Source organism: Vanessa atalanta, chromosome 28 (assembly GCF_905147765.1).
Source record: "Vanessa atalanta chromosome 28, ilVanAtal1.2, whole genome shotgun sequence".
Lineage (NCBI taxonomy): Eukaryota > Metazoa > Arthropoda > Insecta > Lepidoptera > Nymphalidae > Vanessa > Vanessa atalanta.
The window spans coordinates 193,220-220,954 of NC_061898.1; the positions used below are offsets into that span (position 1 = coordinate 193,220).

Here is a 27,735-nt window from a genome sequence, read left to right on the forward strand (position 1 = left end):
TGGATTCCTCATATATGTTACCGACAAACAGCTTCAACAACAGTATTGTTGTCTTTGAAGGGTGAGTGAGCCAGTGTAACTACAGGTACAAGGGAGATGATATCTTAGTTCTCGCCTTTAATGGCGCACTGGTGATGATAGGTTAATTTTTCTTAGAGCGCCCAATAATGGGTAATGGTGACCACTTCCAGTCACTTGAACCATTTGCCAGTCTGCCCACCTGTCGAAAATTGCGTTAGACCATATCGACTAGTATTTACCACAGATGGCGTATTCCCAAATCTGCCGCTATAAATTAAATTACAAAAACAGATTTGTAATGAGGTCGAGTTTTTATATGACCCGATAAAAGAAGTACCATTACTGATAATGGAAATACCGAACGCTTCGTTACGTAACTCGCCAAAACAAATAAATAAATTACGATTTAAACAGCTTAGTTAGTTCTGGTTAGAGAAATTTGTAGTTTCTTTTTGAATCTTGACTGATATTATTAATAAGAAAATGAGTTTGTTTGTTTGTTTGTTTGTTTGTTTGTTTGTTACGCTTCCACGTCTTAACTAATAAACCAAACGCACAATACCCCTCTGGAACCAGCTTTGACTTGCAAACCTTCAAGAAAAGAACTTATACATGCCTTAAAGGACTACGCACCTGCAAGCCCCCTAGTGTTGCAAATGTCCACTGGTTTTGGTAGTCACTTTCCGTCAGGTGAGCCTCCAGCTCGTGAATCATGAAATTTTCCATCGTGAGACGTACAGAACATTGGGTAACACCAGTTGTTCTCAAACGAGTAAAGAGTATTTTGATATTAATCTTGTTTTATCGTTTGAAGGTGCGCCTGGAATCAATCGGCGCGGAGGACATCGTGGACGGGAACCCCCGTCTCATCCTCGGTCTCATCTGGACCATCATCCTGCGCTTCCAGATTCAAGAGATCGAGATCGACGTGGTATGTTGAACTTGAAATTGTTTACCAATCTATATCTGCACGGTTCTAATGACAATCTAGCAATAAGTGTCTTGATCCCACTGCTGGGCAAAGGACTTCTCTTAAGGATTTGAAGGTCACAATACTTCTCCATTGAAAGATAGTTTACAATACAACATTTACAGCCATTCTAACCCCTCCAACCACAAGAGGGGTTAAGATAAATTAACTACTTTGACATTGAACTGGCGCGGTATCATTGGTCAGATTCTAGAATAATCCATGATATTCATTATTGCGTCGAAAAAAATGGTGTTTTGAACGTTGATTAAATTCTTATGGGAACTTTGAAATTAAAATTAAAGTGGATAAGCAATGGTGTTGTTTTATTAATAAAGATATATTAATAATAAACTCTTAGTAGTGCACAATATAGCTGAGTTATTAGCGAATCGCATGAAATACGTAAATCTAAGATTTGTTTATCTTCTTTCTTAGTTCTGTTTTACTTCTCTTTAAACTGTGATCCAATAGGCTACTCAAACGCTCCTGTGTTTTTAATGTCCTATTTAATGCTGAACCCTCACCAGGACGAAGAAAATGAATCATCAGAGAAGAAGTCTGCCAAGGACGCGCTGCTGTTGTGGTGTCAGCGCAAGACGAGCGGCTACCACGGCGTCCACATTCACAACTTCACCGACTCGTGGCGCTCCGGTCTCGGGTTCAACGCCCTCATACACGCTCACAGGTGCGCACTTTGCGTCATATGTACGCTGATAGAACGGCCACCTGATGGTAACTGGTCATCGCTGCCGATAGAAACTGGTACTGGAAGATACATTAATATATCCTCATATCTTTGGAACGTGAGATGTTATGTCCCTTGTGTACACCGGCTCACTCAAAGTACACAATACTAAATATTGCTGTTTGGCGGTCAAATCCCCACCAAAGAGTACATTTTCTATCACCAAAATAAAAAATATAACAGAATACTCGTTAATCAAGGCTCACATAAGCATTTTTGGATTGTCAAATACTGGATTATTATATTTCAAATACTAGATTTAAATCGAATCTACCATCGCTATAAATAGTAATAATGAATTTAATATTTATCATATGGACAGTGTATTGTTACTACTCGTTGGTATGGTATATAAAGTGGTATGTGCTGTCCACAGACCCGACCTGTTCCGCTGGGCGGAGCTGCCGGCCGGCGACCACGTGGAGACGCTCAACCACGCCTTCGACGTCGCGCACTCGCACCTCGGCATCCCGCGCCTGCTGGACGCCGAGGGTTCGTCTCTAGTCTACTCTCAATCTGTGCCATTGGAACATTTAAAAAAAGGATCTAAATAATTACAAGTTAAATGTATTTACAGATGTGGACACAACCCGTCCCGACGAGAAGTCGGTGATGACGTACGTCGCGAGCTACTACCACACCTTCGCTCGCATGAAGAACGAACAGAAGAGCGGCCGCAGGATAGCGAACGTGAGTTGCACTCGCAGTAAAACATCACCAAGATTTGGAGAAACTGTTATTAAAGAATTTGGTAGCCAGTCTGGCGATCTCTGGGTGACTGGTTTTGATTGTGAATTAGTTCCTCACAACAATACAGATTGATCCCTTTGTCAGGTCTTATGACACCCATGGGTTTAGATGTGGTGATTCTAATCCATATGAACGGAGACGAGAGATGTTTTCTAAATTACCAATGAAATATCATTCATAATTCATATGGTTTAATGTTTATAACAGGTGAGGTTAATTTTGGTATGTTTTCAGATTATCGGTCAGCTTATGGACTGCGACGGTCGTAAAACCGAATACAGCCGCCTGGTCTCAGCTCTGTTGGAATGGATCCGGCTCAAGATCCAGGAGCTGAACTGCAGGGACCTACCCAACTCGCTCGACGGGATACAGAGATTACTGCTCGGCTTCAAGCAATACAGAACCGTGGAAAAACCACCCAAGTGAGTTACACTGATCTACTTAGTGGTCCTATTGGCTTGTAAAACATAGTTACGAGCATAGGAAAAATTCATACAATGCTGTTCGCGTATTCGACTTGTGGCAAGCATTTGATTGTGTAGAACACGAGTTTATGTATTCGTTAAAATGTTACATTGTTAAATGTCTCTCGTTCTCATTGCTCCGTACTTAATTCAAAAAGTTCAACAAATTCTCATTATTGGATTAATTTTCTAGATTTGTGCTAAAAATGGGTGTTCCATGAGGATTTCTTTTAGGTCCTTTTTTATTTTTCGTATTTAGAAATGACTCTATGCCGCATTGCTTTTTTTTTAAATTAGTTTTTTATTTAATTAAATTAATATAATCTTTATTAAACTATTCACTGGTTCTGTATGAAGATGTGACTAAGAATAATAAGCAAAATACTCGGTAATTACTATTCTCCTCATAAAATGCTAGATACTGAGTGTACTATCAATTCTTCTAGGTTTAAAAATATTTGTAACAGTCTGCTTAAGGTCAGTTTATCGTGTCATATTAAAACAGTATTTATTTGTATTTAAATTATTAATTTTAGATACATAGAACGTTCAGAGATCGAAGCTCTGTACTTCCACATCAACACCATGCAGAAGAGCTTGGTCGGAGAACCGTGGGCGCCGCTAGAGGGTCAACTACCACAGGACCTGGAGAGAGCTTGGCAGCAGCTGGAACAGGTAACGTTGTTATTAGACTGGCGACCCGTAGCGACTTCGCGCCTGCGCAATTTATCATTTTATTACAAATTTATTATACCTTCAGGAATTTTGTAGCTTTTTACCAGTGAAATAAAATTTCGAATACCTACATATAAACAAACAATTTTACTATATTTTAACATATGAGACTGCTTTTTAGAAAAAAAAACGCCTGGATTTAGGCTCAGGTTTCATCACAGGACACTAATTATTGTAAAAAACATCATTGTAAAGCTGTTTATTTGAAGAGAGCAACTATGCGAGTTTCTTGCCGTTTCTTCTAGCTGGAGGCTGCTTTCGTTGTGATGTTTCCTTGAGTAAAATTGATTTGATTTGACTTGAGATGAAAATGATATCTGAGTAACGATCTGTTAAAGCCCACTAGACAAATGTCTCTCTGCTAGGGTTAGGCTCTCATATGACCTTGTCTTTAGTCCAAAACGCTACTCAAACGAAGGTTGTTAGATATTACTTTAGTTTATATATATATATGGGTTGTAACTAATAAATGACGTTGTCCAGGCTGAACACGCCCGGGAGCTGGCTCTCAGGACGGAGCTGCTGCGGCAGCAGAGACTAGAACAGCTTGCTTACAAGTTCCATACAAAGGTAAAATAATTATGTTATTAATAATTTTGTAATCAAGTATTATATTTTGAATCTACTCAAAATAGATATTATGGATTGTAAATGAGTAAACTATTTAGTAATTATCACTTGGTGGTAGGTTTCACTTTGTCTATGGGCGGTGGTGACCACTTACCATCAGGTGGCCCATATGCTCGTCCGCCAACCAATCCCATAAAAAAAATGCATTAGTCATTGGACAGTGGTGACCACTTACCAAAAGGCACGTTTTCATATAAAACATAAAAATGAATCTATAGTAGGTTTTATACTGTTATATTAATAGTGGTAACATTGTGGTTACAGTCCGTGCTCCGCAAAGGATACTTGAAGGAAATGATCCAAGTGTTGTCCGATCCGCGCTACGGGTCCAACCTGGCGCAAGTGGACGCCACAGTCAAGAAACACGAGGCTATCTCCGCTGACATCCTGGCTAGGTGAGTGCTTTCTGCTTAACTGAAGTTTTCATTGTATGCAGTCTTAAGCTCCGTTACAACCTTCACTTGCCCAATGTATAAACTACGTACCGTACTTACGTCAATTAAAAAAATATTCTCCAATTATTCAATATTTATTAAAGGTAACATTTTTTTTTTAATGTCAAATATAATGTCACTATTACAAGGCAAAGGTACGTAAAGAATCTTAGACATTTAATTAGTTCTTTTTTTAATCTTACCTTAGACAACTTCTTCTAATCCTCTAGAACGGAACGCTTCGAAGATCTGTCGGCGATGGCAGCAGAACTTGTCAAGGAGAAGTACCATGGTGCAGAGACAGTGTCCCGCACGGAGCAGGCCGTGCTTCAGCGCTGGAAGGAACTGCTGGAACTGCTGGAGCGACACAGGACCTCGCTGGCGAAGTTAGCTCATTTGATGGCGCTGTTGAGGGAGGCGGAAGCCGTCGCGCACACCCTGAACGAGATGAAGGTTTTACTGAGATTTTTATTTGTATTTAGACGAAGTATATTAGAAATATTATCATTAAATAATATTTTTATTTTGGATCCTAAGTGTCTGTACAGGACATGAAATAAAGCTATCATACCACCCCCAGGCACAGTTCCAGTCGGAGGACGTGGGCCGCCACCTGGTGGACGTGGAGCGCCTGCTGCAGGCGCACGCTCTGCAAGAGTTGCAACTGGGTGCCCTGGACGAGAGCATCCGGCGCCTCGTGCGCCAGCGGGCCGCCGTCGGGACCGCGCACAGCACCGTACAGCTGCAGGATCAGCTGCAACGCCTGGAGGACGACTACACCGGGTGAGTCTGGACTGTTATCTCCGATGCTACTTCTTATACTGCTCTTACTCGTATATGTGCCACTGCTGAGCAAAGTCTAATTTCACTCGAGGAGAATGATTAGTTTTAATAGTAAAATTTGAATTTACACGAGTAACATTATAATTTTTTTAATTTCAGTCTGGTCGCAGCCGCTAAAGACCGCAAGGCGCGATTGGAGGACGCCAGAAACCTTTACCAGTTCCTGGAAGACCACGACGAGGAAGAAGGTAGCGTGCAGCGAAACATTTTTAAATTTAGAACTCCTCGTTGGGCAAATATATAATCATTTTTTTGTTATAATATTGTGAATATATATAAGATAGGAGGCTAGTAAATGTGATCTTTAATGAATTTGTGAGATATATACTTGTCGTGGAAGCAACCCTAAGCGTCGGTCCCCGTGTGCAGGCTGGGTGACGGAGCGCCAGCGCATCTGCCGCGCCGACGTGGCGGCCAAGGAGCTGCGCGCCGTGCTGGCGCTGCGGCAGAAGCACACGGCGCTGCTGCACGAGCTGCGCGCGCGCAGACACGTGGCGCAGCCGCACCGCGCCAAGGGCCTCAGGTCGGTGCCGCCGCGAGGTGATGTCGGGTGGGAGTCGGGGCCGACTGCCGACCCGCGCTAACGCTGTCCCTCTCGCCCGCAGTCTCATCGAGGCCAAGCATCCCAAGAGCGCCGAGATAGAGCGCCGCCTCGCGTCGCTGAGCGCGCAGTGGGAGCTGCTGCAGGAGCTGGCCGACGCCAGGGACAAGCAGCTGGCCGACGCGGCCGAAGCTCACCAGGTGGGGTTCCCGAGAGATATCGTATCACGATCGAAAACCGTCACAGATCTATCATAAAAACCGGCTTCTAATCGACCTCGCAGTTCTACGGCGACGCGAACGAGGCGGAGTCGTGGATGCGCGAGAAGCGCGCGCTGGTGGCGAGCGCGGACTGCGGGCTCGACGCGGCCGGCGCCGCCGCGCTGCTGGCGCGCCAGCGCGCGCTGCACGACGAGCTGCGCGCGCACCGCGCCGAGCTGGACGCGCTGGCCGCCGCCGCGCGCGCGCTGCTCGGCCGCGGCATCGACGCGCTGCAGGTGAGCAGCCCCCTCGCCCACACCCCCACCCCCGCCCTCCGTCGCTCGCACGAGTGGACACTTAACGATGTGCGCTGACTCTAGCTCCCGACGGAGGTCGAGGCGACCGCCGGCCTGGACCAGGAGGAGGAGTGGGTGAACGAGTCGAGGCTCGTGCCCACCGAGGTCTGGGAGGAGGAGCCCGTGGAGAGACTCGAGCACCGCAACGTCACCGAGCAGAGGAGCGTTCCGCAGGTATACGCGCTGGCTTTTGCGCTAGAACTTATTTAGAAAATGTAAAAACAAGTTGTCAACTTTCGAAGTACCATACTTAAATGTTCCGTTTAATTTCGTTGAAAAAAAAAGATGTTTTGGGTTATTTTAAAAGCAGTCTTGTTATAAATACAGTCGAAGGATTGGTATAAAAAATCGTTCATAATAACGTTATTTCGAAGGTGAAAGCACTGTACGCGTTCAGCGGTCAAGGCATAACCATCGCGAAGGGCGAGGTCATGTTCCTCATAAGCAAGACCAATCCGGACTGGTGGTCGGTCCGCAAAGCTGACAGAACCGACGGATTCGTGCCCGCCAACTACGTGCGAGAGATCGAGCCCAGAGTTGTAGCCGTGAGTATATTACACTGGGATCATGATTACGGCGTTATATTCCTAATCCCACTACTGGGAACAACTTCCCTTCTCTTGAGGGAAAGCTATTGAACTCATTACATGCCATGCACGTGTACGTTTCGTAACTAAGACTCATCCGTGTCCAGGTGCAAGTTCGTCGACCGGAGAAGGTCCGCACGGTACAGCGCGTGAAGAAAACGGTGCTGGTGAAGCAGGTAGTGCAGGTGCGGCGCGGGAGGCAGGAGCCGGCCCGCCGTGCGCGTGCGCAGCCGCCGCCCGCCAGGCTGCCGCCCGTGCGCGTGCGCATGCAGACCATCGAGGACGAGTACGGTGAGGCACGCTCTCTCTTGTTAGCAGCGGGCCGAGAAGGCTTTATTGATATATTATATAATGGAATATTTAGACAGCGAATAGATGTTGCCTAATATAAACTTTGACACAGAGGAGCTGCTGAAGCTGTCCGAGGCTCGACGGCTCCAACTCGAGGACGCTATCAAGCTGTACAGCTTCTTCGCCGAGTGCGACGACTTCGACAAGTGGATCAAGGAGAAGGAGAAGATGCTGCGGACCGATGAGGGAGACGACAGCGTCGACACGGCCAAGAGGAAATATGAGGTGGGGTCTCGTTACGTGATGACCGATGAGTTTATTCGCATCGCGATATTGTTTGGGCGACTGTTTTGCAATCCGACTGCCAACGATATATTTAAATATATATGATAACTATGAAATGATATCGTTACTTTTGTAAGAAATATATAATACAAGATCTAACAACTACTATATTGGACGAGAAATACATATGTGATGTCACGTTCTACAGAAATTCGTAACCGACCTCTCCGCGGCCTCCAAACGCCTGGAGAGCATCGACGCGGCTGCAGAGGAACTGGTCGCCGCCAACCACAGCCAGGCCGCTCGGGCCACCGCCAGGAGGCAGCAGCTGCGACAGCAGTGGGAGAGACTGCTCAGGCTCAAGCAGCAGAAAGAGAAGAGCCTGGAAGGAGCATCCAGGTACAGATTGCTTATTGTATATATATTAATATAACGTAACGTAAACCAATTCAGCATTAAGACTGAACTAATGATCGTCGCCGTCAGCGTGGAGCTGTTCAACCGCACGTGCGACGAGGCGCTGGAGTGGATGTCGGAGAAGGAGCAGCAGCTGGCCGGCAGCAGCGCGCCCGCCGCCGACCTGCGCACCGTGCGCGCGCTGCAGCGCCGCCACGCGCAGCTCGAGCGCGAGCTGGAGCCGCTGCGCGACAAGGTGCACACCGTCACGCTGCTGGCCGACGAGTGAGTACCGCCCCCCCACACGCCACGCGCGCGCCCGCACCGCTACGCATACTATTCATGTACTAATCGTCCTGTCTTTACATGCAGCGTTTTAAAATGGTTGCGTGTTAACTGGTACGTTCAATTTAATTAGATTTAACGCATTCATTCGCGCCACCCAGTCTCGAATTCCGAAATACATCCGCTCGTATGACCCCATAGCGCCACATTTAGAGTTAGTCAACTCACAGTAGTCGCATCCGAGCGTCCGGAGTCCGGATTAATAAATAAATATGTAATGATGTAACGTGTGGCGTTGCGCGTGCAGCGTGAAGTCGCAGTACCCGGCGGAGCGCGCCAACGTGGAGGGTCGGCAGCAGCAGCTGGAGCAGGCGTGGGGGCGGTGCCGCGCGCGGGCGGCCGAGCGCCGCGAGCGCCTCGAGAGCGCCGTCGGCCACCAGGTCTTCGAGAACGGGGCCAAGCAGCTGCACGACTGGATACAGGTAACCCTACGCGCGGGAGCTGGCGATCGAGTGTATGCCGAATGTAATATAATTCGTAAACACGACGTATTCATTTATTAACAAATTTTGATGTATGCGTCCACCAGAAAGTGCGCGAGCAGGTGTCGCAGGAGGTGTGCGCGAAGGACGTGGCGACGGCGGAGGCGCTGCTGAAGCAGCACCAGGAGCTGCACGACGACATCAAGGCGCACGACGACGAGTCAGTATCCGAAACCACAGTACTTGTATAACGACGCTTCATATGAGATTCACTCGACCAGTATTAGTAACGATTGAACCCACTTCTCAGACGCGAACTAACGTCGGTCGATTGCTTGAAGTTCTAGATTATTTCGACACATAGAATTAAACTGTACAATACGGTTCTTCTAAATATAACACGTGCATGAGATTGAGGTCAATTATGCGATTGTAGGTTCAAGGAGGTGATCGGTCTGGGCCAGCAGCTGGTGGGCAGCAACCCTGCCCTCACGGACGTGGCCGAAACCGCGCGACAGCTCGCCGCAGACCAGGCCACCATCGCCAAGGGTATGTACCAAGATCTCGAAACCCGTGTCTGTGAAGATTTATTTAAGAAAAAATATAATATTGTTCAGAGATGTTTATAGTAGGAAATACTAACAATTATTCGTATTTAAATATGATGTATGTACGTACTTCTAAATTAGTTACTAATTTAATTTTTTTTCCTCCAGAGTGGAAAGAAAAGGACCAGTACCTCCGTCAGTGCTTGCAGCTGCAGAGCTTCCAGCGCGAGGCGGACCAGATCGACGCCTCGAGCGGAGCCCACGAGGCTTTCCTCGAGTACCAACACTGCGGCGTTAGTTCAATTCTCTTTTTATCTTTAAGATTTTACTTTATTATTATTATTTGAAGAATTATTTGTAATCATTTACGATACAAAAATGATGATGTGTACTAACCGTGTGCGTGTGTGTGCCAGTCGTCGGTGGACGAGGCGGAGGCGCTGCTGAAGCGACACGAGGAGCTGGAGGCGCGGCTGTCGGCGCAGGACGAGCGCGCCACCGCCTTCGCGCAGCGAGCGCACGCGCTGCTGCAGCAGCAGCCGGAGCACTACGCCGCCGAACGGTAACCGACCACCACGTCGAGATAAAAACTTTGTGATAGTAATGAAAAATTACAGGCACACTAAACTAACAATTTGAAGATAAGTGACGTCAAAGGCACGGACAACATATCTGTGGAGACATAAAATATATCAATACCTCCCCCCCCAGCATCTCAGCGCGCTGCGCGGCCGTGCTGCGGCGCCGCGACGCCGTGCGCGTGGGCGCGGCCGACGCGCGGCGCGCGCTGCTGGCGGGGCTGGCGCACCAGCAGTTCGTGGCCGCCGCCGACGAGCTGCAGGCCTGGATCGAGGACAAGACGCGGACGGCCAACGACCAGAGCTACAGGTGAGCGATACGAGAGTTCATTGATCTCATTTCATCTTTTGAGTCACTGCCTGGTATCTTAGAAGAGATCAAAACGTACTGATTATATATTCGCCGGACAGTGCGAGTGTAGTAGTGCCGGACGTATTTCTGTTTCGAAAAGATTGCTCACGTTAATTTTTTTTTTCACAGAGATTTGGCAAACTTGGAACGAAAATTGCAAAAACACGAAGCGTTTGAAAGAGAATTGCAGGCGAATGAGAAACAGCTCAGAAACGTGGAGAGTGTAAGTATTGGTAGCATTTATTAGCTGTGACTGGTGAACGACTCGAATGATGACAGCGCCCTCTGGTAGCGATGTCCAAAAACGTGAATAGCATACAAACCTACTTATTATTCTTATTTTAACGAGTCATTGCATGTTCCCGTCTGTTCTAATATTGTAAAGCTGAAGAGTTTATTTCCTTGATTGTTGACCCCGCTTATCTCAGGATGATTATGGCCTGATTTAAAAAAAAAAAAACTTTTAATATTACATAGACAATTTATCGAGGAAGGCCATATATCACGCTACGACTAATAGGAGACTAATCTGTAATACAGCCGAGCGAAATCGGGACGAGTACTTAGTGTGAAATAAATTTTGTAAAACTATATGTTGACATGACACAAGCTGCATTTATATCTTCTTTAATAATGAGTACGAAATGATGTTCCCTATTTATTCCCTTCAGATCGGCGAGTCGCTGCAGAAGTCTGACAGTGCACGAGCGTCAGTGGTGTCGTCGCGCCTTCAGACCCTGCGCGAGGACTGGGCGGCGTTGTTGACGGCTTCCAGGGACAAGGGAGGCAAGCTCAGACAGGCCTCGCAGCAGAGACTGCTCCGACGGTGAGACTCATACTGGTTTAGGTTATGGTAGATCGTATGACTCGATTGAGGTTAAGGCAAGGCAAGAATTTTCGGGAGGCCATTCATCTCGTGCTCGGTGAAGGCAGTGAAGGAAAATATCATGAGAGAAACTGTATGTGATTGGTTAAATTTCGCCATGTACGGATAGTGCACTCCGTATTGTTACGGGGGGGGGGGGGATATAAGCTAATAATATTTTCTTCATATAGAACTTTACTCAGCAATAGGACATTAACAGACTTTTCTTTAATATAACTGACAAAAGTGCGCTCCTACACGTTACATTAGTACCGGCTTGCATTAGTAAGAGTAACACTTGTGCTTGCAAGATGTCTTAGTGTGCGTGAGACGACTAAGAGTAGAGACAGCAAAAAAAATAATACATTATATTTGTTAAGTGAATTTAATTTATTTGCGAGGAGCGACAGAATAGATCTATATATTTGTGTCTTTATTTAACAAATTTATTATATAAACGTGTTCGTCGTGTACTGTGTATAATAGGTTATTTGACTGGTTTTTAAAATGAATTTTATATTATTTAGTAGAGGTTAAGGAATCCAGTAAAAGTTGTCTTTTTTAATTCTAGTACATATTTGCTGAAAAATATCTAAATAAACATTCCATATTTAAATAAGCCCGCGAAAACGCTACATTGACAATATGGCGCTGCAATGGGGTCGGTGACGTCACTTGCCCGTTTTGTAATCTGTGGTACATATAGTAGGCAAACGAGGTTAATAAGCAAGTGACGTCAACGTAAGCCCGACCAATAGGGAGCGTTTGTGTCACGTGACAAACGTTTAAAAAAATGCATTTTTAAATAACCATTTTTAAACTCATAATTTATACTGATTACAAAAATTGACATGACAAATAGTTTTTATGATATTCTGATTAACGTTATTAATTACTTGCAGGTCCGTGGAGGACGCGAAGGCTCGACTGTTGGAATTGGAGCGAGCTCTGAGCAGTCAGGAACTGGGATCGGATCTACGTTCCTGCAAACGGCTGCTCGTCCAGCATCAGGTGCGACCGTACATGAGTCGACGATACTATATTTTTTGATACAGTATACAATCAGAATCTTAACTAGTCCCGTATCTTTGTTTTACTCGATAGGAGAGCCATAACGACTTAGTTTCAGTGGCTGATGGCACATTGGCGATGTAACGAATCATACCATACCACCATGTGGCCCATTTGCTCATCCGCCTACCTATATTTAAACAAACATTTTTTTTCTCCTCAGGCGCTGGAGCAGGAACTCTCGTTGTGCGAGCAGCGCGCAGAGGCGCTGTCAGCTCAGGGGGGGGACCTGGTGTCGGACGGACACTTCGACGCGCCCGCCATCGAGCGCGACTGCGCCGCCCTGCTGCGCGCCGCGCGAGAGCTGCGCCCGCAAGCGCAGCTGCGGCGCAAGGCGCTCGAGGACAGCCTCCAGTCAGTGCTCCTCTCCACCTTACGACAGACGTGCGGAATGTGATTGCGCTCAGCTGTGCACTGATGTGGCTCCGTTTCGCAGACTGCACAAGTTCGCGGCGGAGGTGGTGGGCGAGCTGGCGTGGGTGTCGGAGCGGGCGGCGGCGGCGTCGTCGACGACGATGCCGGGCGACCTGCTGGCGGCGCAGGCGGCCGGCAAGAAGCACGCCAAGCTGCGCGCCGAGCTGGAGGGGCGCGCGCCCGTGGTGCGGCGCGTGCTGGAGCGCGGCCGCGAGCTGCGGCCCGCCGCCGCCGCCGCCGCCGCGCAGCCGCACCCGCAGGCGCACCGGGTGAGTCGGCCGTTATTAATATTTTCGAAATTACACTAGTCATAACAGTCGTTGTTCGTACAATCAACTTTGAACTAAAATGTTATAATTAGTTTAAATATTATCGATATGAGAGTGTACAAACACTACAACGGTTATATTCTATTTCAGATCAAAGAACTTTGCAATCAACTGGAAAAAGAATACACCGCCGTGTCCCAAGCGGCCGAGGAGCGCGCGGCGCGGCTGGAGGCAGCGCTGAAGGCGCAGCAGTTCCTCCACGAGGCGCTGGAGGTGGACTCGTGGCTGGCGGACAAGGCGGCCGCGCTGGCGTCCGCGGACGTCGGCAACGACCGCCACCGCGCCACGCAGCTGCTGACCCGGCACAAGGTGACGGCTGGGTTGACATTGCTGTTTAAAAAGCGTTCATATGACCTATTTAATAGAAAAGACTAAATACTACTTTATGAATGATACGGTGTCCAAAGTAACCTTTGTAACGTATCCTTACTTACTGAATTAAAGCGCCACCGTATATCGTACCATAATATGCACTCACTCGGCAGGCCGTCGAGCTAGAGTTGGACACATACGCGGCCATCATAGCGGAGATGGGCCACGTGGCGGCGTCCATGGCCACCAGCGGGCACCCCGAGGGCGAGGCGCTAGTGGAGCGCCACACGCAGCTGGCGGAGAGCCTCGCCCGCCTGCAGCGCCGCGCCGCGCTGCGCCAGGCCGCGCTCGTCGAGAGCGTCTGCAGGTGACGCCCGAGCCCGACTCGTCAGTTACCACGGAGCGAGACGTGGAGCTCACATGTTTTATAATGATAATAATTTCAGGCACGAGTACCTCGCGGAGAGCGCGGAGCTGGAGAGCTGGATACAGGAGCAGTACGCGGCCGCTTCCAGCGAGGACTACGGGCAGGATTACGAACATCTACTGGTAAGTGACTACCTCGTGAGGAAAATATTTAAGAACATATATTATAAATATATAAGTATATATGTCTTTCAGTGTCCCGTAACTTATTATCGTCGAGACATGGGCAGCAAAACCATTCGCCCATACGTCGAATTCCAAAACATTTATTGTAGATTTTTTTTTATGATGTTGGTAGACGGACGAACGAATAGGCCACCTGATGGTAAGTGGTCACCAGCCTCCCGAGTCTTCCTAACGATTTCTATCTTCTACAGATCCTGCGATCCAAATTCGAGGAGCTCCGCCACCGCGTGGAGAGCGGCGCCGAGCGGTTCAACCAGTGCGAAGAGTTGGCTAAGAAGCTGCTCGCTTCGGAGAGCCCCTACATCGCCGACATCGAGAAGAGGCAGGAGGCACTCGGGTTGGTACAAAAATATTGAATCATTGACGTGAACCCAGATGGTTCAGTTTGAATACGTGAATTTTTATATGTATGTACCCAAACACAGACACTATTCTGTCTCCAATCCAATTATTCTATGGCCCGCTCCTCTAGAAATCGTAATCGTCCATATTATTATACACAGGTTCAGTTTCCTTACAAGACCACAATGTTTCCTTTCAGAGAGTCCTGGCAACGGCTCGTCGATCAGATTCAGTCCCGTAATGCTCGTCTTCATGCCGCGGGAGAGATACATCGCTTCCACCGCGACGCGAGTGAGCTACTGGCGCGCGCGGCAGACAGACGGGCTCGTCTCCAACCTCCGCCCCCACCTCGGGACTTACGAGCAGCTACCGCGCTGTTGAGAGACCACGATACGGCTGAGAACGATTTGGCTGCGATAGATGCTCAGATGCAGGTGATTACTGCGCCAATAATCCGTCACATATTAATACGTCACACATATATTATATATACATTTACATATATTTTAACAGGAAAAAAAAATACTAATTGTTCTATCCTTAAATTCCTTCTATTCCTTAAAGTGCCTCTCGATGTTTTGATAGGAGATATTTTCTAAAAATTATTCGGCTTATAAATGTCGTCTGCGCCAGGTGCTGCAAGAGGAAGGTGCCCGCCTGCAGCGCCTGTGCCCCGGTGGCAACGAAGCGCAGATAGCGCTGCGGCAGCACGCTCTAGCGGACGCCTGGACCGCACTACGAAGCGCCGCAGACGAGCGCCGCAGACTGCTGCACCAGCACCTGCAGCTGCACCAGTTCTTCTCCGAGGTCGGTATCGCCTCAGCAGGTTTCTCACTAGAAATGTTCTATAATACATAATACTATGAACGCGTGTCGCCCGCGCAGGTGCGCGACCTGTCGTCGTGGGCGAGCGCGCTGCGCGGCGAGATGAGCGGCGCGGGCGGCGCGCGCTCGGCGGCGGCGGCGCAGGCGCAGCGCGCGCACCACGACGCGCTGCGCGCCGAGATCGACGCGCGCGACGACAGCTTCCGCGCCGCGCTCGACGCCGGCCAGCGCCTCGTGGCCGAGGGCCACCCCGCCGCGCAGGAAATCGAGGAGCGCTGCTCGGCCTTGCTGGAGGAGCGAGCGCGGCTGCAGGGCGCGTGGGCGGCGCGCCAGGTGGCGCTGGACCAGCTCATCGACTGGCACTGCTTCCTGCGCGACGCCAAGCAGCTGCACGACCTCTGCTCGGCGCAGGAGGCCGCGCTGAGTACGCACAGACTGACACAAATTACACGAATTAAATACGAGCAGTTATCTTTGCAGTCTTGTCTTGTCTTTTTCAGTTCGGCACTCGCTCGCTGTGACTTAATTTAATATTATTTTAATACTGTCCTACAGGCAGTGAGATTTCACCGACGAGCAGTGTGGAGGAAGTCGAGAATCAGCTCAAGAAACACGAGGCCTTCGAGAAGTTACTCGCAACACAGGTGAGGATACATTCTTTTATTTACCATTGTACTATTATACATGTGTATGGTAAGCAAAAACGTTTAAAATTAATATTATCTTTGAAGTGATTTATTATTTTTCAAGTGTCATAACATAGCGTGAGTTTAGTTTATATGTGCGCATGAATGTAGAATATTAAAATGCCAAATTGCCACACTGTGCTTGTTAAATAACGATATTTTTTTAATCTGAATCAATGTTTGCATCAGGATGAGAAACTGACAACACTGAACAGCCACGGCGACAAACTCTTGCAACAGAACCACGTGGAGAGCCAGCGCATCGCGGACGAGCTGATGAACATCAACGACAGGAGGAAGAAGGTGAGGATCGCACATTTAATCGCTTATGTTCTACTTAATTGATTAATTTATATAAATTTATAATTATTCTTATATACGTAGCTGTACGAGTCTGCGGCGGCCCGTCGCGAGGCGCTCATCCGCGCGCGTGCGCGTGCGCAGTTCGCGCGCGACGCGGCCGAGGCGCGCGGCTGGGTGGCCGACAAGCTGGCGCAGTTGCCCGCACATCACGGTCAGTAACACACACACACTATATACGTGACACATTTAAACATCCGAAATTTTATTTATAAAAGCTTTTAACAAATATTCTAATTAAAAAATAAAAATTCCAGGTGAAGTGACAAATCTAGAAGATAAGATCAAAAAGCTCCAGAAGCACCAAGCGTTCACAGCTGAGCTGGTTGCTAACAAGGCGCGACTCCAGGAGATCCAGAACCTCGCTACCCAGCTGACCCCCGACCCGGAGGTCGAGAAACAGTTACAGGAGCTCCACAAAGACTGGGAGAGGTTGGAGACGGCTACAGAACAGAGAGGTACATTATATGTTAAATCTAGAACTTTATATGCTGAACCGGCAGATGAACATGTAATAGGTAGGCCGACGGCCTAATGGGACACTTGATGATAAGTGGTCACCATCACCCATAGCGGTGGCACTGTAAGAAGTATTAACCATTCCTTACATCAAACAAATGCGCCACCTACCTTGGGAGCTAAAATTGTCCCTTGAACACGAAGATTCTAAGTATTGCTGTTGGGGAGTATAATATAACATTAGTGGTCCAATAATCACTAAAGGTGTATTTAGGCGGTAGCTCGCCAAGTAGAGTTGCTACTAATTTAATTAGTCTTGGGAATTTTTTATAGTTATTACAAATGTTTTAACTAATTTTAAATCTCAGGCCGAGGATTAGAGGAGGCACAGGATATCCTGGAGTTCAACCAGCACTTGGACAAGATCGAGGCCTGGATCAGGGATAAGGAAATGATGGTAAGGTTATGTTTTATTTGCTTTGTATTATGGGGATTTTACGGAGATGTTTTAAGCTCTTGGATTCTTATCTTCAACATTCCCGCCTCGCGCTTGAAAAGTTTTATTATACGAAAAGATTGATGATAACAAGCAATGGCGAGATGTACTGTGCAGGTGTTGTTAACGTTTTTCTACAATGTATATTCCTAATGTACAGGTTCAAGCTAACGAGACGGGCAGGGACTACGAGCACTGCGAAGCGCTGCTGCGTAAGCTGGACGACCTGGACAGCGACATGAAGGTGGACGACAAGCACGTGCGCACGATACAGGCGCTCGCGCACAAGCTCCTGCAACAGGTATTCTATTATATAATTACAAGGTGAAATATCTCAAACCTTGTACAATCAAACACAGCCGCGATAGCGAACGCCATGAAGCTTCATACAAATTCTAGTAACGATTAAAAACAATATTTATCCCGTAGGGACCGACTCAACAAGCGGAGACGGTGTCCGCGAGACGCGACGCCTTCCTCAGCAAGTGGAAAGCCCTCAGCGGAGCCCTGCAGCAGTACAGGGAGCGACTGACCGCCGCTCTGCAGCTGCACTCGTTCAACCGGTGAGCGATAGTAGTGATAATGGTCGGCCACTAAAACTAAACCCGACCACTCCATCCGAAGCGAAATAAATGTTTTATGGTATAACGGAACACTGGCATCGGCACCGCAGGGACGTGCAGGAGACGCGGTCGCGCGTGTCGCGCAAGGCGGCCGTGTTCGCGAGCGCCGAGTGCGGGCGCGAGCTGAGCGCGGCGCACGAGCTGCGGCGCCGCCACGAGGCGCGCGCCGCCGAGGCCTCCGCCGTCGCCGGCCGCGTGGCCGAGCTGCGCGCGCAGGCCGCGCACCTCGCGCGCAGGTACGCCCGACCGGACCCCGCCTCCCCGCCCGCCCCGCGGCCCTCGTCTAACCTGACGGCGTGTCCGCAGTCACCCGGAGCAGGCCGAGCGGATAGAGGGCAGCCTGTCGGAGCTGGACGACGCGTGGGATAAGCTGCAGCAGCTCGCGGCACAGAGGACCAAGATGCTGGACGAGGCGATCGCGCAGCACAAGTTCGAGGAAAATCTCAAGGTTAGAATGTTCGAAAGTAGATTTTAAATCTCTACGAGAGCCGTAATTATTTGACACGTTAACCTGCGAAATTAAACTTAAAAATTTACTTATTAATAACAAGAGGTTATATACAGCAGATACTCGGAGTAGGTGAAATATTTTCACCATTCGTTGTATTTTCTCGTGATGTAATCCGTTATCGTGTTCGTGTCCACAGGAACTAGAGCTGTGGGTGTCGGAGACGGTGAAGCGCATGGACGGCGCGGAGCCCGAGAGCGTGGCCGACGCGGAGGCGCAGCTCGAGCAGCATCACGAGAGAAAGGTACGTCGACGTGACGTCAAACCTTTTAGACACGGTTGACAAATATAATTCATCTTTGAGTATTTTCTCTATGGTGTATATAGTCGAAGCTATTCAATTTGCATTGATATTAACAAGACCGTTAAAACAATCCGTAGGCTGAAATCGACGGCCGTCAGAAGGCGATCGCTTCGCTGCTGAAAGAAGCAGAACAAGCTGGAGACCCTGAGAAGCAGAAGCGTGTCGAGAAACTGTCGTCGACGCTGGACCAGGCCTGGCTGCAGAGGAAGCAGTACCTTACGCAGGTATACTTTGAATAATGTTTGAATAATGTGAACTCACAACTAACGTAACTATAATGTCTTTAAGTGAGCCTTGTAACTCGTAAGACTGCACATCCTGAAGATAAAACCCTGACCAGTAAATAGATTTTGGGTTTAGTTAAGTTCAAGTGCCAAAACCATTACTTATCAGTAAATATATATTATATTTTCATCTCCATATATCTATCCCCAGGCCCACGAGCTGCAACTTCTCAAAGAACAGGCGAGGTTAGTGGAGGACTGGCTCGCGGCGAAAGAGGCCTTCCTAAACAACGATGACCTCGGAGAAAACTTAGACGGTCAGTAGATGGATATATTCTAAATAGTTATTGCTCTGAGTGTACGTCAGGCTCGACTCGCTACAAAAGTGATTCCCTCAGCCGTGGAGATGCTGATCCGCAAGCACGCGGAGTTCGGCAAGCTGCTCGAGTCGCAGGCGGGCCGCGTGGTGGAGCTGGAGAAGTTCGCGGCCGCGGCCGTGGCGGGCGGACACCACCACGCGCACTACATCGGCCGCAGGGTGGGCGACGCCCGCGCGCGCGCCGACAGGCTCAAGGTACCCCCGACGTACCCCGCACGCACCACCCCCCTCGACGCCAGCAGTATTAGAGTGAGTCGAGTCGAGACTCAATTTGATTGCATGATTACAGGAGAGCTGCAAGCTCCGTGGCTTAAAGCTGGAGCAGTCGAAGCAGCTGCACCAGTTCCTGCGTGACCTCACGCACGAGAGGGAGTGGATCGAGCTCAAGATGCAGATCGCCACTGACACTAACTACAGGTGACATATAAATACATTACTACAACATAACTTTGATTTCACTTGTAGTTTTAAATATTTAAGGGTTACAAGCTTACGAGTCCTAATCGTGAAGTATTTTATTCTCAAGTTGTGGTAGTTTGAGGGGTTACTATTGAGCTCCGTGCCGAAATAACTCATGTCGGAACAAAATAAGAATTATATAGATGATCTTCGTTTTGCAGTAAATTGCTTTGCGGCTAATGTATTCCTTTTATGTCAATACCTTTTCGGCGGCACGTGTACTGCAATACAATTGACCACAGACTCCCAAGATTTGGGTGGATGCGAGTTATTTACCATAACGTGAGTCGTTTTAACTGATGAGTTGATTCTAAATACTCTGTACCACTTTCAGAGAGCTGTCGAATCTGCAAAGCAAGATCCAAAAGCACGCGGCCTTCGAATCCGAGCTCGCCGCCAACAAGAAGCGCATCGACGACGTGGCCGCCACCGGGGAGGACCTCATAGGTAGTCTTGCATATGTTCTACTGTACGCTAGGACTGGCACTGGTTAGGTAGAGTTAGTACTAACATTCTGCAGCTATAAATCTTCATTGTCTCATCTATTAAAACATTCAGCGCTAGATCGCGGTTAGAAAATTGTTTTGTCACGATCAAAACGTCGTAAGTGCCGATAATTTCATGGCGCTTAAGCTTGTCTTCCTCCCTCAGGATTTGACGCATTGGTTTTTTATTTATTTAAATTGAGACCGCTTTAATTTTTTATTAACAATTGACATGTTACATTGACAGAAGCGAAGCACTACGCCGCGCAGGAGATCGCGAGACACGTCGAGGATCTCGAGAATCTGTGGAGCGATCTTATGGTGAGTTAAGTAGTTTAAAACATAAATATTCGAGTTAGAAAAGAGTTTATAGAGCTTGCTAGTAAAGAAACAATGTTAGTATGGACAGCAAAACAATTTTAAATATTCCAGATTAAAATTACTTTTAAAAATTTAGACGAATAAATTAATTAGTTAACATTAATATAATAGTTGTACCGATGGTACCTTATATTTATGTGCGTGTGCCTCCAGTCCGCTGCGAAGCTGCGTCGCGAGAGGCTGCAGGAGGCCTACCAGGCGCGCGTGTACCTGCGCGGACTGGACGACTTTACCGCCTGGCTGGACGACGTGGAGGCGCAGCTCCTGAGCGAGGACCACGGTAAGGGTGCCTCATTAATAAGTTCCAGCTTCAGTATACTGAACCTATTGCGCATTAATGATGCTTTCCTCCGAAGGGCACAATCAGGTGTACTCTATAGTCTCTCACTCAAGGCAATCCTAAGAGACTGGTAAAGGATAAAGTGTAGAAAAGGTAAGATCAACGGCTTTAGATGCTCAACGGCGTAGTGTTAACGCTGTCATCTTCCAAATTCCTATAAAAAAATTGGTAGCGAAACTCGATATTTTCTTGTTACCAGATTTTTGAGCACGGTAAACTGGGCACATCTTCATCAATCAAAGGAACATAAAACTTAAGATAAACATGATGAAACCAAAAAACTCAGGCAAATAATAATTATTTATTTATAAAATGGTATTTTTTTCCAGGCAAGGACTTATCATCCGTGCAAGCGTTGTTGAAGAGACACACGCGGCTGGAGGCGGCGGTCGCCGGGAAGGCCGACGTGGCCACGCAGCTGGCCGACACCGCTCAACAACTGGCCGACAACCAGCACTTCATGGCGGAGGAAATACTCGAAAAGGCCGACCAGGCCGTGAAACGGTTAGAATTAATAATAAAAGAATTATCAGTAATTAGTTTCTAAGGTGAACGTATAGAAATAAATTATAGCGGCTCTACAAGTTTACGGTCAAATAAATAAAAAAATATCATGAATTACCGTTAAAGTTACATATTCTATGCGATAAAACAAAATTGTTATTTTTGGTATTACTTTTTTAGGATATTAAGCAAGAGACATTTTAAAAATGGTACGATTGACAACATAAAACGTTTCCACAGCTACCGTCAGCTGCAGGAGCCGATGCAGATCCGACGAGACAATCTGGAGGACGCGGCGCTCCTGCACCGCTGGGAGCGGGACGCCGAAGAGGAGTTCAGCTGGTGAGGCCTCCCGTACTCTTACTGAGGGGGAAAGGCGCACGCCTTGTTTATTCTTTTTTTTTCATTAGCTTATTAATAACAGTATTTCTAATGAAAAAAAAACATCTAATAATTAAAAATTATTATTATTCAAAATTACTAGTATATTACTAGTAATTTATTAGTGACAAAAATATACATTTAAATTAGTTGACCGTTTTTGTAAAATTTACCCTGAAAAATGGTTCCAATGATATGCGTCACAAGTCGGGCCATACGAAATATGGTTTCGCTAACGCCCCATGCGCGCGCAGGCTGGCCGAGCGCTCGGCCGCCGCGAGCTCGGAGGAGGCGGGCGCCACGCTGCCCGAGGCGCAGGCGCTGCTCAAGAAGCACCTCGCGCTGGAGGCCGAGATCGTCGGGCGGGAGGCCACGGTGGCGGCCGTGTGCGCGCGCGCCTCGTCGCTGGCGCGGCGCGGGCACTTCGCGGCCGGCGAGCTGGAGGCGCGCGCGCGCGACCTGCGCGCCGCGCTGCGCACGCTGGCCGAGCGCGCCGCGCTGCGCTCCGCCGCGCTGCGCGAGCGCTGCGAGCTGCTGCAGGTGCGTGCGCCGCCCTCCCGCCCTCACTACTACACTACTACGTACTGACCGGAGTGTTCGTGCAGCTGCTGAACGAGGTGTGGGAGGCGGAGGCGTGGCTGGCGGAGCGCCGCGCGGCGCTCGTGGGGGCCGAGTCCGGCCGCGACGAGGAGTCCGTGCTGGCGCTCATGCGGCGCCTGGAAGCCCAGCAGAGGGAGCTGACGGCCTTCCAGCCCACGCTGGCGAGGCTCGAAAAGACTCTACAGGTTCGTATTTTGGTCTGTCTCGTTGCCCAATTGTGGGTCTCTAAGGATGTCGCCACATTTTTATTGAGTTTTTTTTAATATACTTTCATTGAACAGGAACGCAGTCACGAAGACGAGCAAGTAAATAAGAAACTAGAAGAGCTGAAGGCCAGCTACGAGGAGACCAAGCTGCTGTCCGCCAAACGGCAGCAGCGCCTGCAGCAGAGCTTGAAATACTTCAAGTAATTTTTTTTTAGCATTTGTTATCATTAGTAGTAATCTAACTTTGTTTGCTTGACATAAATGTTCTTCGTCGATATTTTATTTTGAGGTTTCTTATCCGCGTCTCTGCACGAAGTAATAGCATTTAGTCGGTCACCTGATAAATATCCAACCGGATAGGTTAAATATACAGTTTGTATTTTTCTGTCAAGAACTTATCAGTAACTAGTGAGTGAGTGTGAGTATGTGTGTCAGTGAGCACGTATTACACATCATATTGTATTAATAACGTAAAAAATCTCCGTCTCCAGATTCGTCCAGGAGTTCGAAGAGGTACAGGAATGGATCGGCGAGCAGATGGCCACCGCCGCCAGCGAGGAGTACGGTCTGGACGTGGAGCACGTGGAAACACTGCAACAGGCCTTCGATAACTTCCTCACTCAACTGAACGGTCAGTGATGTTTGCTTGTCAGTAAAAGTTGAAACAACATAATAATTACGTCTTATCAATAAAGTAATTTAATAAAACTTCGATCAAAAATAATTTAGTACCGTAAACCTTATATTACAGCCAACGAGGGGCGCATAGAAGCGGTATGCGAGGCGGGTAATGTGCTGCTGGAGGAGAACACCCCGGAGGTGGACAGGGTGAAGCAGAGGATCGAGGACATCAAAGGGCTCTGGGATGACCTCAAGGAGCTCGCAATCGCTAGGCAAGAGGTGAGCTAATTAACCAGAAAATCCTCGAATGCGAATATGTTATTATATTTTTGAGCAGTGCAGTGGAATTGGTTCCAAACCCTCTCTTCGGGAACATTTTAATTTGATATATATTTTATTTTACAGGCTCTGGCTGGAGCTCGGCAAGTGCATGAATTCGACCGCTCCGCCGAGGAGACCCTCGCCTGGGTGGCGGAGAAGGAGGCCGCTCTACAGCTGCCGAGAGCACTGCACCAGCTGAGGGCCTTACGAGCTGACCTACAAGCTATACGTGACCAGCACCAGCATCTCACGCAAGAGGCGGAGAGGTAAAGGCCACGCATATTCTATTTTAACGTCTCAACGATACATGCCGAACAGATTTATCCCTTCCAATTCCATGGCATATTCCAATGAAAGTCGAGTCAAGATAAAAACTTGTCAGGTACAGGATCTCCAGGCGTCAATGAAAACACCAATTTTATACGACTCCATAATTATTATAGATTACATACATAATTAGAAAACTACTGTTCTGTATCAATTTTTAAGAAATGAATTATATTCCCCTCCTTTCCTCCAATTAAGCTTAAAGCTTGTCCTAGGAGTGGAGACGACAATAACTCAGTCAGGATCGAACCTGTGACATTTTACATCGCTAGGCCTGTAAACCATCGAGCTATTGGCTTTACTCCTCTCAAGGCTGGAAGAGGTTATATTATAATATCAGATTCGTGATACCCGTTTTTAATCTATATGGATTTATATAAAATGCTTTTAATTTTAAGGACAATAAAATGGCTAAAAACTGATATCGTGTGCTCATGTCAACAGACTGGGTGCGGCGTTCCCCGACGCGAAGGAGCACGTGCTCGCTAAACTGGAAGACGTCACCGAATCTCTGGCGGCACTGGAGGAACGAGCCGCCCACAACGAACACCAACTAGAGCTCGCCGATCAGCTGCAGGCGTACTTCGACAAATACCAGGAGCTCATGTGAGAGACCAGAACCTGCGCAGCCACGAACGAGAGGTCGTCCGCAATGCGAGCACAGACATAACCATATTCTGGCAACACAGGGCCTGGACGAACGAGACCCTCGCGAAGGTGACGGCCCCGGAGCTGAGCGCGGACGTGGCGGCGGCCGAGCGGCTGGTGGCGCGGCACCGCGACGTGGCGGCCGAGATGGACGCCAAGGACGAGAGCTTCCAGACGTTCTACGGCGACGGCGAGAAGCTGGTCAGCGAGGGGCACTTCATGTCGCAGGAGGTGGAGGCGCGCGTGGGCTCGCTGCGCGCGCGGCGCGGCGCGCTGGGCGGCGTGTGGGCGGCGCGCGCGCGCATCTACGCGCTGCACCTCGACGCGCTGCTCTTCCTGCGCGACGCCGACGCGCTCGACCGCTGGATCTCCAGCAGGTCGGTGCCGGCGCTGTCCCCCCCGTCGGTGGTGGCCGCCTCGATCGCTTCTCTAACGCCGCTCCTCCCCTAGGGTGCCTCTCGTCCGCGACGGCAAGTACGGGGAGAGCCTCGCTCAGACGGAGGAGCTGATCAACCGCCACCGCGACCTCGAGGAGACGATCGACGCTCAGCGCGACAAGTTCCAGGCGCTCAAGAGGATCACGCTGGTGAGTGCTCCTAGTCCCCTGGAATCCTTGTCCCTGTACAAAGAACGATAAAATTGTCTGTGCGATGAGACACGATCGAAAATAAATGTTTCGTAAGCCACGGGAGTGTCTCTTGACCCAAATGCTCGTCCGACTTATGAACTAGCGATGAACTGTATAGTGATAGAATATACAGAATTAATGTTATCGTAATACCGTTTACAGATCGAGAAGTCATTCAAAGACCAACAGCACGAGGAGGAGGAGGCCCGCAAAAAGTTAGCCGAGAAGCAAGAGGCGGATCGTCTCCAACAGGTCAAGAGGAGAGAAATGGAGAGGATCACGGAGGAGAGGCGGAGGGAGACTGAGATGCAGGAGACTCGACCTAGTCAGCTGCAGGAGCAACGACCGATGTTGGTGAGTGGCTGGGACGATTAGTGGGGTTTTCACTTGGCCGATAATTTTAACCGAATTTTGTTTAGAGATTGGGTCATATTGATGAACACATAAACGGTTGCGTTTTCCCTCATATTCTCATATTAAATGAAGAAAGAGACCGAAACTGGACTTGTGGGCCATGGTGATAATGTTGTCCACCCTGGTGATAATGGTGTTGGTGATTTGGGCGCACATGCGCACCGAAGCTCAGGAGTGTACATACTTCCAGTTTCTTACAACTCAGAAAGTCCGAAAAATTCTCTGTAACAACTGAGAATTACCTAATTTTTTTTTTATTGATGTTTCAACTCAAGACCTCCGAATCTGTGACCTCATATATAGCGACAAGACCAACGAGGCAGTCACAAGACCTTTGCAATATTAGATACAAAAATTCGGAGAGGTGTAAATGTATATTGAAACGCATCCCCCACGCCCAGGTGGAGCGCCAGCTGAGCGGCGGGGCGGTGACGGTGGCGTCCTCGGAGGAGACGCTGAGCCCGGCGCCGCAGTTCGAGCGCCTGCCCAAGCCCGACGCCAACGTCAAGCGCGCCGAGAGCATGAGCGTAAGCGGAACCACTCGGAATATATGTGCTCTTGGTTTTTATCCAATAAAGCCCTACAACAATATTTTAATTGGTAGTGATTTGTGTAAGCTCGGCTGGGTAGGTACCACTCACCATCGTATATTCTACAGCCAAGGAGCAATACAAAGAGATGAGTGAGCCAGTGTTTAGCGGTATAAATATCTAAGGAACGATTAATATTTCTTGCATAACAAACGTCTGTAGGTGACAACTCACCATTGGGTTTCGGCTGCCGGCAACAATAAAAAAATACAATTTTAATATAAAAAAATAAATAAACAAATACTTCATTCGAAAAACATATATTCATTTTTACGAATTTATGTATGTTCAGGTGGTGAAAACTCCGAAACGCACTCCATCGTTCACGACCCGACGCCGCACGCAGAGCTTCCGCAGGCACCGCCGCCCCGACGACCTGCCGCCCGTCGAAATCGAAGGTACCGCCCGTCGCCTAAATGGCAATCCAATCCCACGCGAATCCACCGCCAGCTAACCCCCCGCGTGCGCAGGCCACCTGGAGCGCAAGCAGGAGGCGGGCTGCGGCGGCAAGCGCGCCACGGTGCGCTCGTGGCGCGCCTACTACTCCGTGCTGTGCGGGCAGCTGCTGTGCTTCTTCCGCGACGAGCTGGACTTCGCCAGCAGCAAGGCCGCCGCGCCGCCCGTCGCCATCCTCAATGTGAGTGCGCCTCGCTGGAGATCTCTCGGCATCTTTGTTTCATCGTATTTGGTTATTTTCTTTTTATAAAAATAATTCATGTTTTCGCATCACTAAATCAGCTGCAGGTGTTTGACCGCATAATTTTATAAGGCTAGGTATTTCTCGTGGGTCGGATGCGATGTTGTATTGTCTCTAACTATACAACATCGACGCACAAATATTTTTTGAATTGGAGCGTTATATGCTGAAAGCGCGTTCAAACAAACATTTCAACGATATACGTAGTGTGTACCGACAGCAGACGACGTATAGGATAACCTTCTCTTTCATACTGCACCGACTCGAGTGGTATTTACGATACAGTATGGCGTTGACGCTATTAGTCTGAGATTTTTCTAAAAGTAATAATACTGTAGGCTCGCTGCGACCCGGCCGGCGACTACACAAAACGTGCAAACGTGTTCCGCTTGTCTTGTGCGGACGGTGCGGAGTACCTGTTCGCCTGCTCCAACCGCGACCTGATGAGGGAGTGGGTCGCAAAGATCGCCTTCCACGCGCAGCTGCCCCCGCAGCTGCAGTTGACGCCCTACACCCCACCCGGGGAATCCCCCACCGCGGACATAAGGAGACGATTACAGCAGTGAGTAGCTTCCTAAGCTCACTCCGATGAATTTGGTTCGAATTGATCTAATGTGAACGTTTCGATGTAACAGGAACGCGTCGTCGTCGTCGTCAGCGGCGTCGTCTCCGGAGCCGCAGCGGCGTCCGCGCACGCAGGCCGAGATCCTGCAGCAGCACCGGGAGAGCCAGCGCGCCGACAGCGCCGACGCCGACCGACCCGCCGACCGACCCGCCGACCGACCCGCCGACCGACACATCGGTCAGTGCACACTACACTTAACAATA

At 48.7% G+C, this 27,735-nt stretch overlaps 1 protein-coding gene across 5 annotated transcripts in view; it reads left to right on the top strand.

Annotated features, from left to right (window-relative positions):
* LOC125074892 (spectrin beta chain, non-erythrocytic 5) overlaps positions 1-27,735 on the top strand; it is a 75,586-nt gene that overhangs the window by 41,246 nt on the left and 6,605 nt on the right. For 3 of the 5 annotated variants that reach the window (XM_047686377.1, XM_047686374.1, XM_047686375.1), the window contains exons 5-76: positions 836-952; positions 1,522-1,679; positions 2,116-2,231; positions 2,317-2,429; positions 2,724-2,911; positions 3,490-3,628; positions 4,172-4,258; positions 4,583-4,713; positions 4,983-5,205; positions 5,333-5,535; positions 5,695-5,783; positions 5,965-6,118; positions 6,201-6,336; positions 6,420-6,632; positions 6,717-6,866; positions 7,067-7,237; positions 7,387-7,570; positions 7,683-7,855; positions 8,064-8,254; positions 8,342-8,536; positions 8,844-9,018; positions 9,126-9,238; positions 9,455-9,567; positions 9,735-9,859; positions 9,983-10,128; positions 10,278-10,454; positions 10,626-10,719; positions 11,168-11,322; positions 12,264-12,372; positions 12,596-12,786; positions 12,869-13,115; positions 13,266-13,484; positions 13,661-13,854; positions 13,934-14,036; positions 14,291-14,436; positions 14,641-14,875; positions 15,075-15,248; positions 15,327-15,690; positions 15,822-15,910; positions 16,142-16,255; positions 16,337-16,466; positions 16,570-16,770; positions 17,140-17,228; positions 17,428-17,568; positions 17,697-17,830; positions 17,941-18,126; positions 18,197-18,338; positions 18,538-18,642; positions 18,780-18,926; positions 19,138-19,243; positions 19,325-19,500; positions 19,595-19,722; positions 20,099-20,211; positions 20,497-20,570; positions 20,784-20,910; positions 21,300-21,474; positions 21,715-21,816; positions 22,110-22,395; positions 22,461-22,640; positions 22,737-22,861; positions 23,153-23,292; positions 23,413-23,561; positions 23,688-23,869; positions 24,375-24,536; positions 24,620-24,955; positions 25,029-25,164; positions 25,369-25,560; positions 26,022-26,147; positions 26,503-26,608; positions 26,681-26,847; positions 27,246-27,469; positions 27,543-27,709. In XM_047686377.1, the coding sequence (XP_047542333.1) occupies positions 836-952; positions 1,522-1,679; positions 2,116-2,231; positions 2,317-2,429; positions 2,724-2,911; positions 3,490-3,628; positions 4,172-4,258; positions 4,583-4,713; positions 4,983-5,205; positions 5,333-5,535; positions 5,695-5,783; positions 5,965-6,118; positions 6,201-6,336; positions 6,420-6,632; positions 6,717-6,866; positions 7,067-7,237; positions 7,387-7,570; positions 7,683-7,855; positions 8,064-8,254; positions 8,342-8,536; positions 8,844-9,018; positions 9,126-9,238; positions 9,455-9,567; positions 9,735-9,859; positions 9,983-10,128; positions 10,278-10,454; positions 10,626-10,719; positions 11,168-11,322; positions 12,264-12,372; positions 12,596-12,786; positions 12,869-13,115; positions 13,266-13,484; positions 13,661-13,854; positions 13,934-14,036; positions 14,291-14,436; positions 14,641-14,875; positions 15,075-15,248; positions 15,327-15,690; positions 15,822-15,910; positions 16,142-16,255; positions 16,337-16,466; positions 16,570-16,770; positions 17,140-17,228; positions 17,428-17,568; positions 17,697-17,830; positions 17,941-18,126; positions 18,197-18,338; positions 18,538-18,642; positions 18,780-18,926; positions 19,138-19,243; positions 19,325-19,500; positions 19,595-19,722; positions 20,099-20,211; positions 20,497-20,570; positions 20,784-20,910; positions 21,300-21,474; positions 21,715-21,816; positions 22,110-22,395; positions 22,461-22,640; positions 22,737-22,861; positions 23,153-23,292; positions 23,413-23,561; positions 23,688-23,869; positions 24,375-24,536; positions 24,620-24,955; positions 25,029-25,164; positions 25,369-25,560; positions 26,022-26,147; positions 26,503-26,608; positions 26,681-26,847; positions 27,246-27,469; positions 27,543-27,709 (11,368 nt within the window). The remainder of the gene's footprint in view (positions 1-835; positions 953-1,521; positions 1,680-2,115; positions 2,232-2,316; positions 2,430-2,723; positions 2,912-3,489; positions 3,629-4,171; positions 4,259-4,582; positions 4,714-4,982; positions 5,206-5,332; positions 5,536-5,694; positions 5,784-5,964; positions 6,119-6,200; positions 6,337-6,419; positions 6,633-6,716; positions 6,867-7,066; positions 7,238-7,386; positions 7,571-7,682; positions 7,856-8,063; positions 8,255-8,341; positions 8,537-8,843; positions 9,019-9,125; positions 9,239-9,454; positions 9,568-9,734; positions 9,860-9,982; positions 10,129-10,277; positions 10,455-10,625; positions 10,720-11,167; positions 11,323-12,263; positions 12,373-12,595; positions 12,787-12,868; positions 13,116-13,265; positions 13,485-13,660; positions 13,855-13,933; positions 14,037-14,290; positions 14,437-14,640; positions 14,876-15,074; positions 15,249-15,326; positions 15,691-15,821; positions 15,911-16,141; positions 16,256-16,336; positions 16,467-16,569; positions 16,771-17,139; positions 17,229-17,427; positions 17,569-17,696; positions 17,831-17,940; positions 18,127-18,196; positions 18,339-18,537; positions 18,643-18,779; positions 18,927-19,137; positions 19,244-19,324; positions 19,501-19,594; positions 19,723-20,098; positions 20,212-20,496; positions 20,571-20,783; positions 20,911-21,299; positions 21,475-21,714; positions 21,817-22,109; positions 22,396-22,460; positions 22,641-22,736; positions 22,862-23,152; positions 23,293-23,412; positions 23,562-23,687; positions 23,870-24,374; positions 24,537-24,619; positions 24,956-25,028; positions 25,165-25,368; positions 25,561-26,021; positions 26,148-26,502; positions 26,609-26,680; positions 26,848-27,245; positions 27,470-27,542; positions 27,710-27,735) is intronic. The other 2 variants (XM_047686378.1, XM_047686376.1) reach the window with 1 other exon arrangement.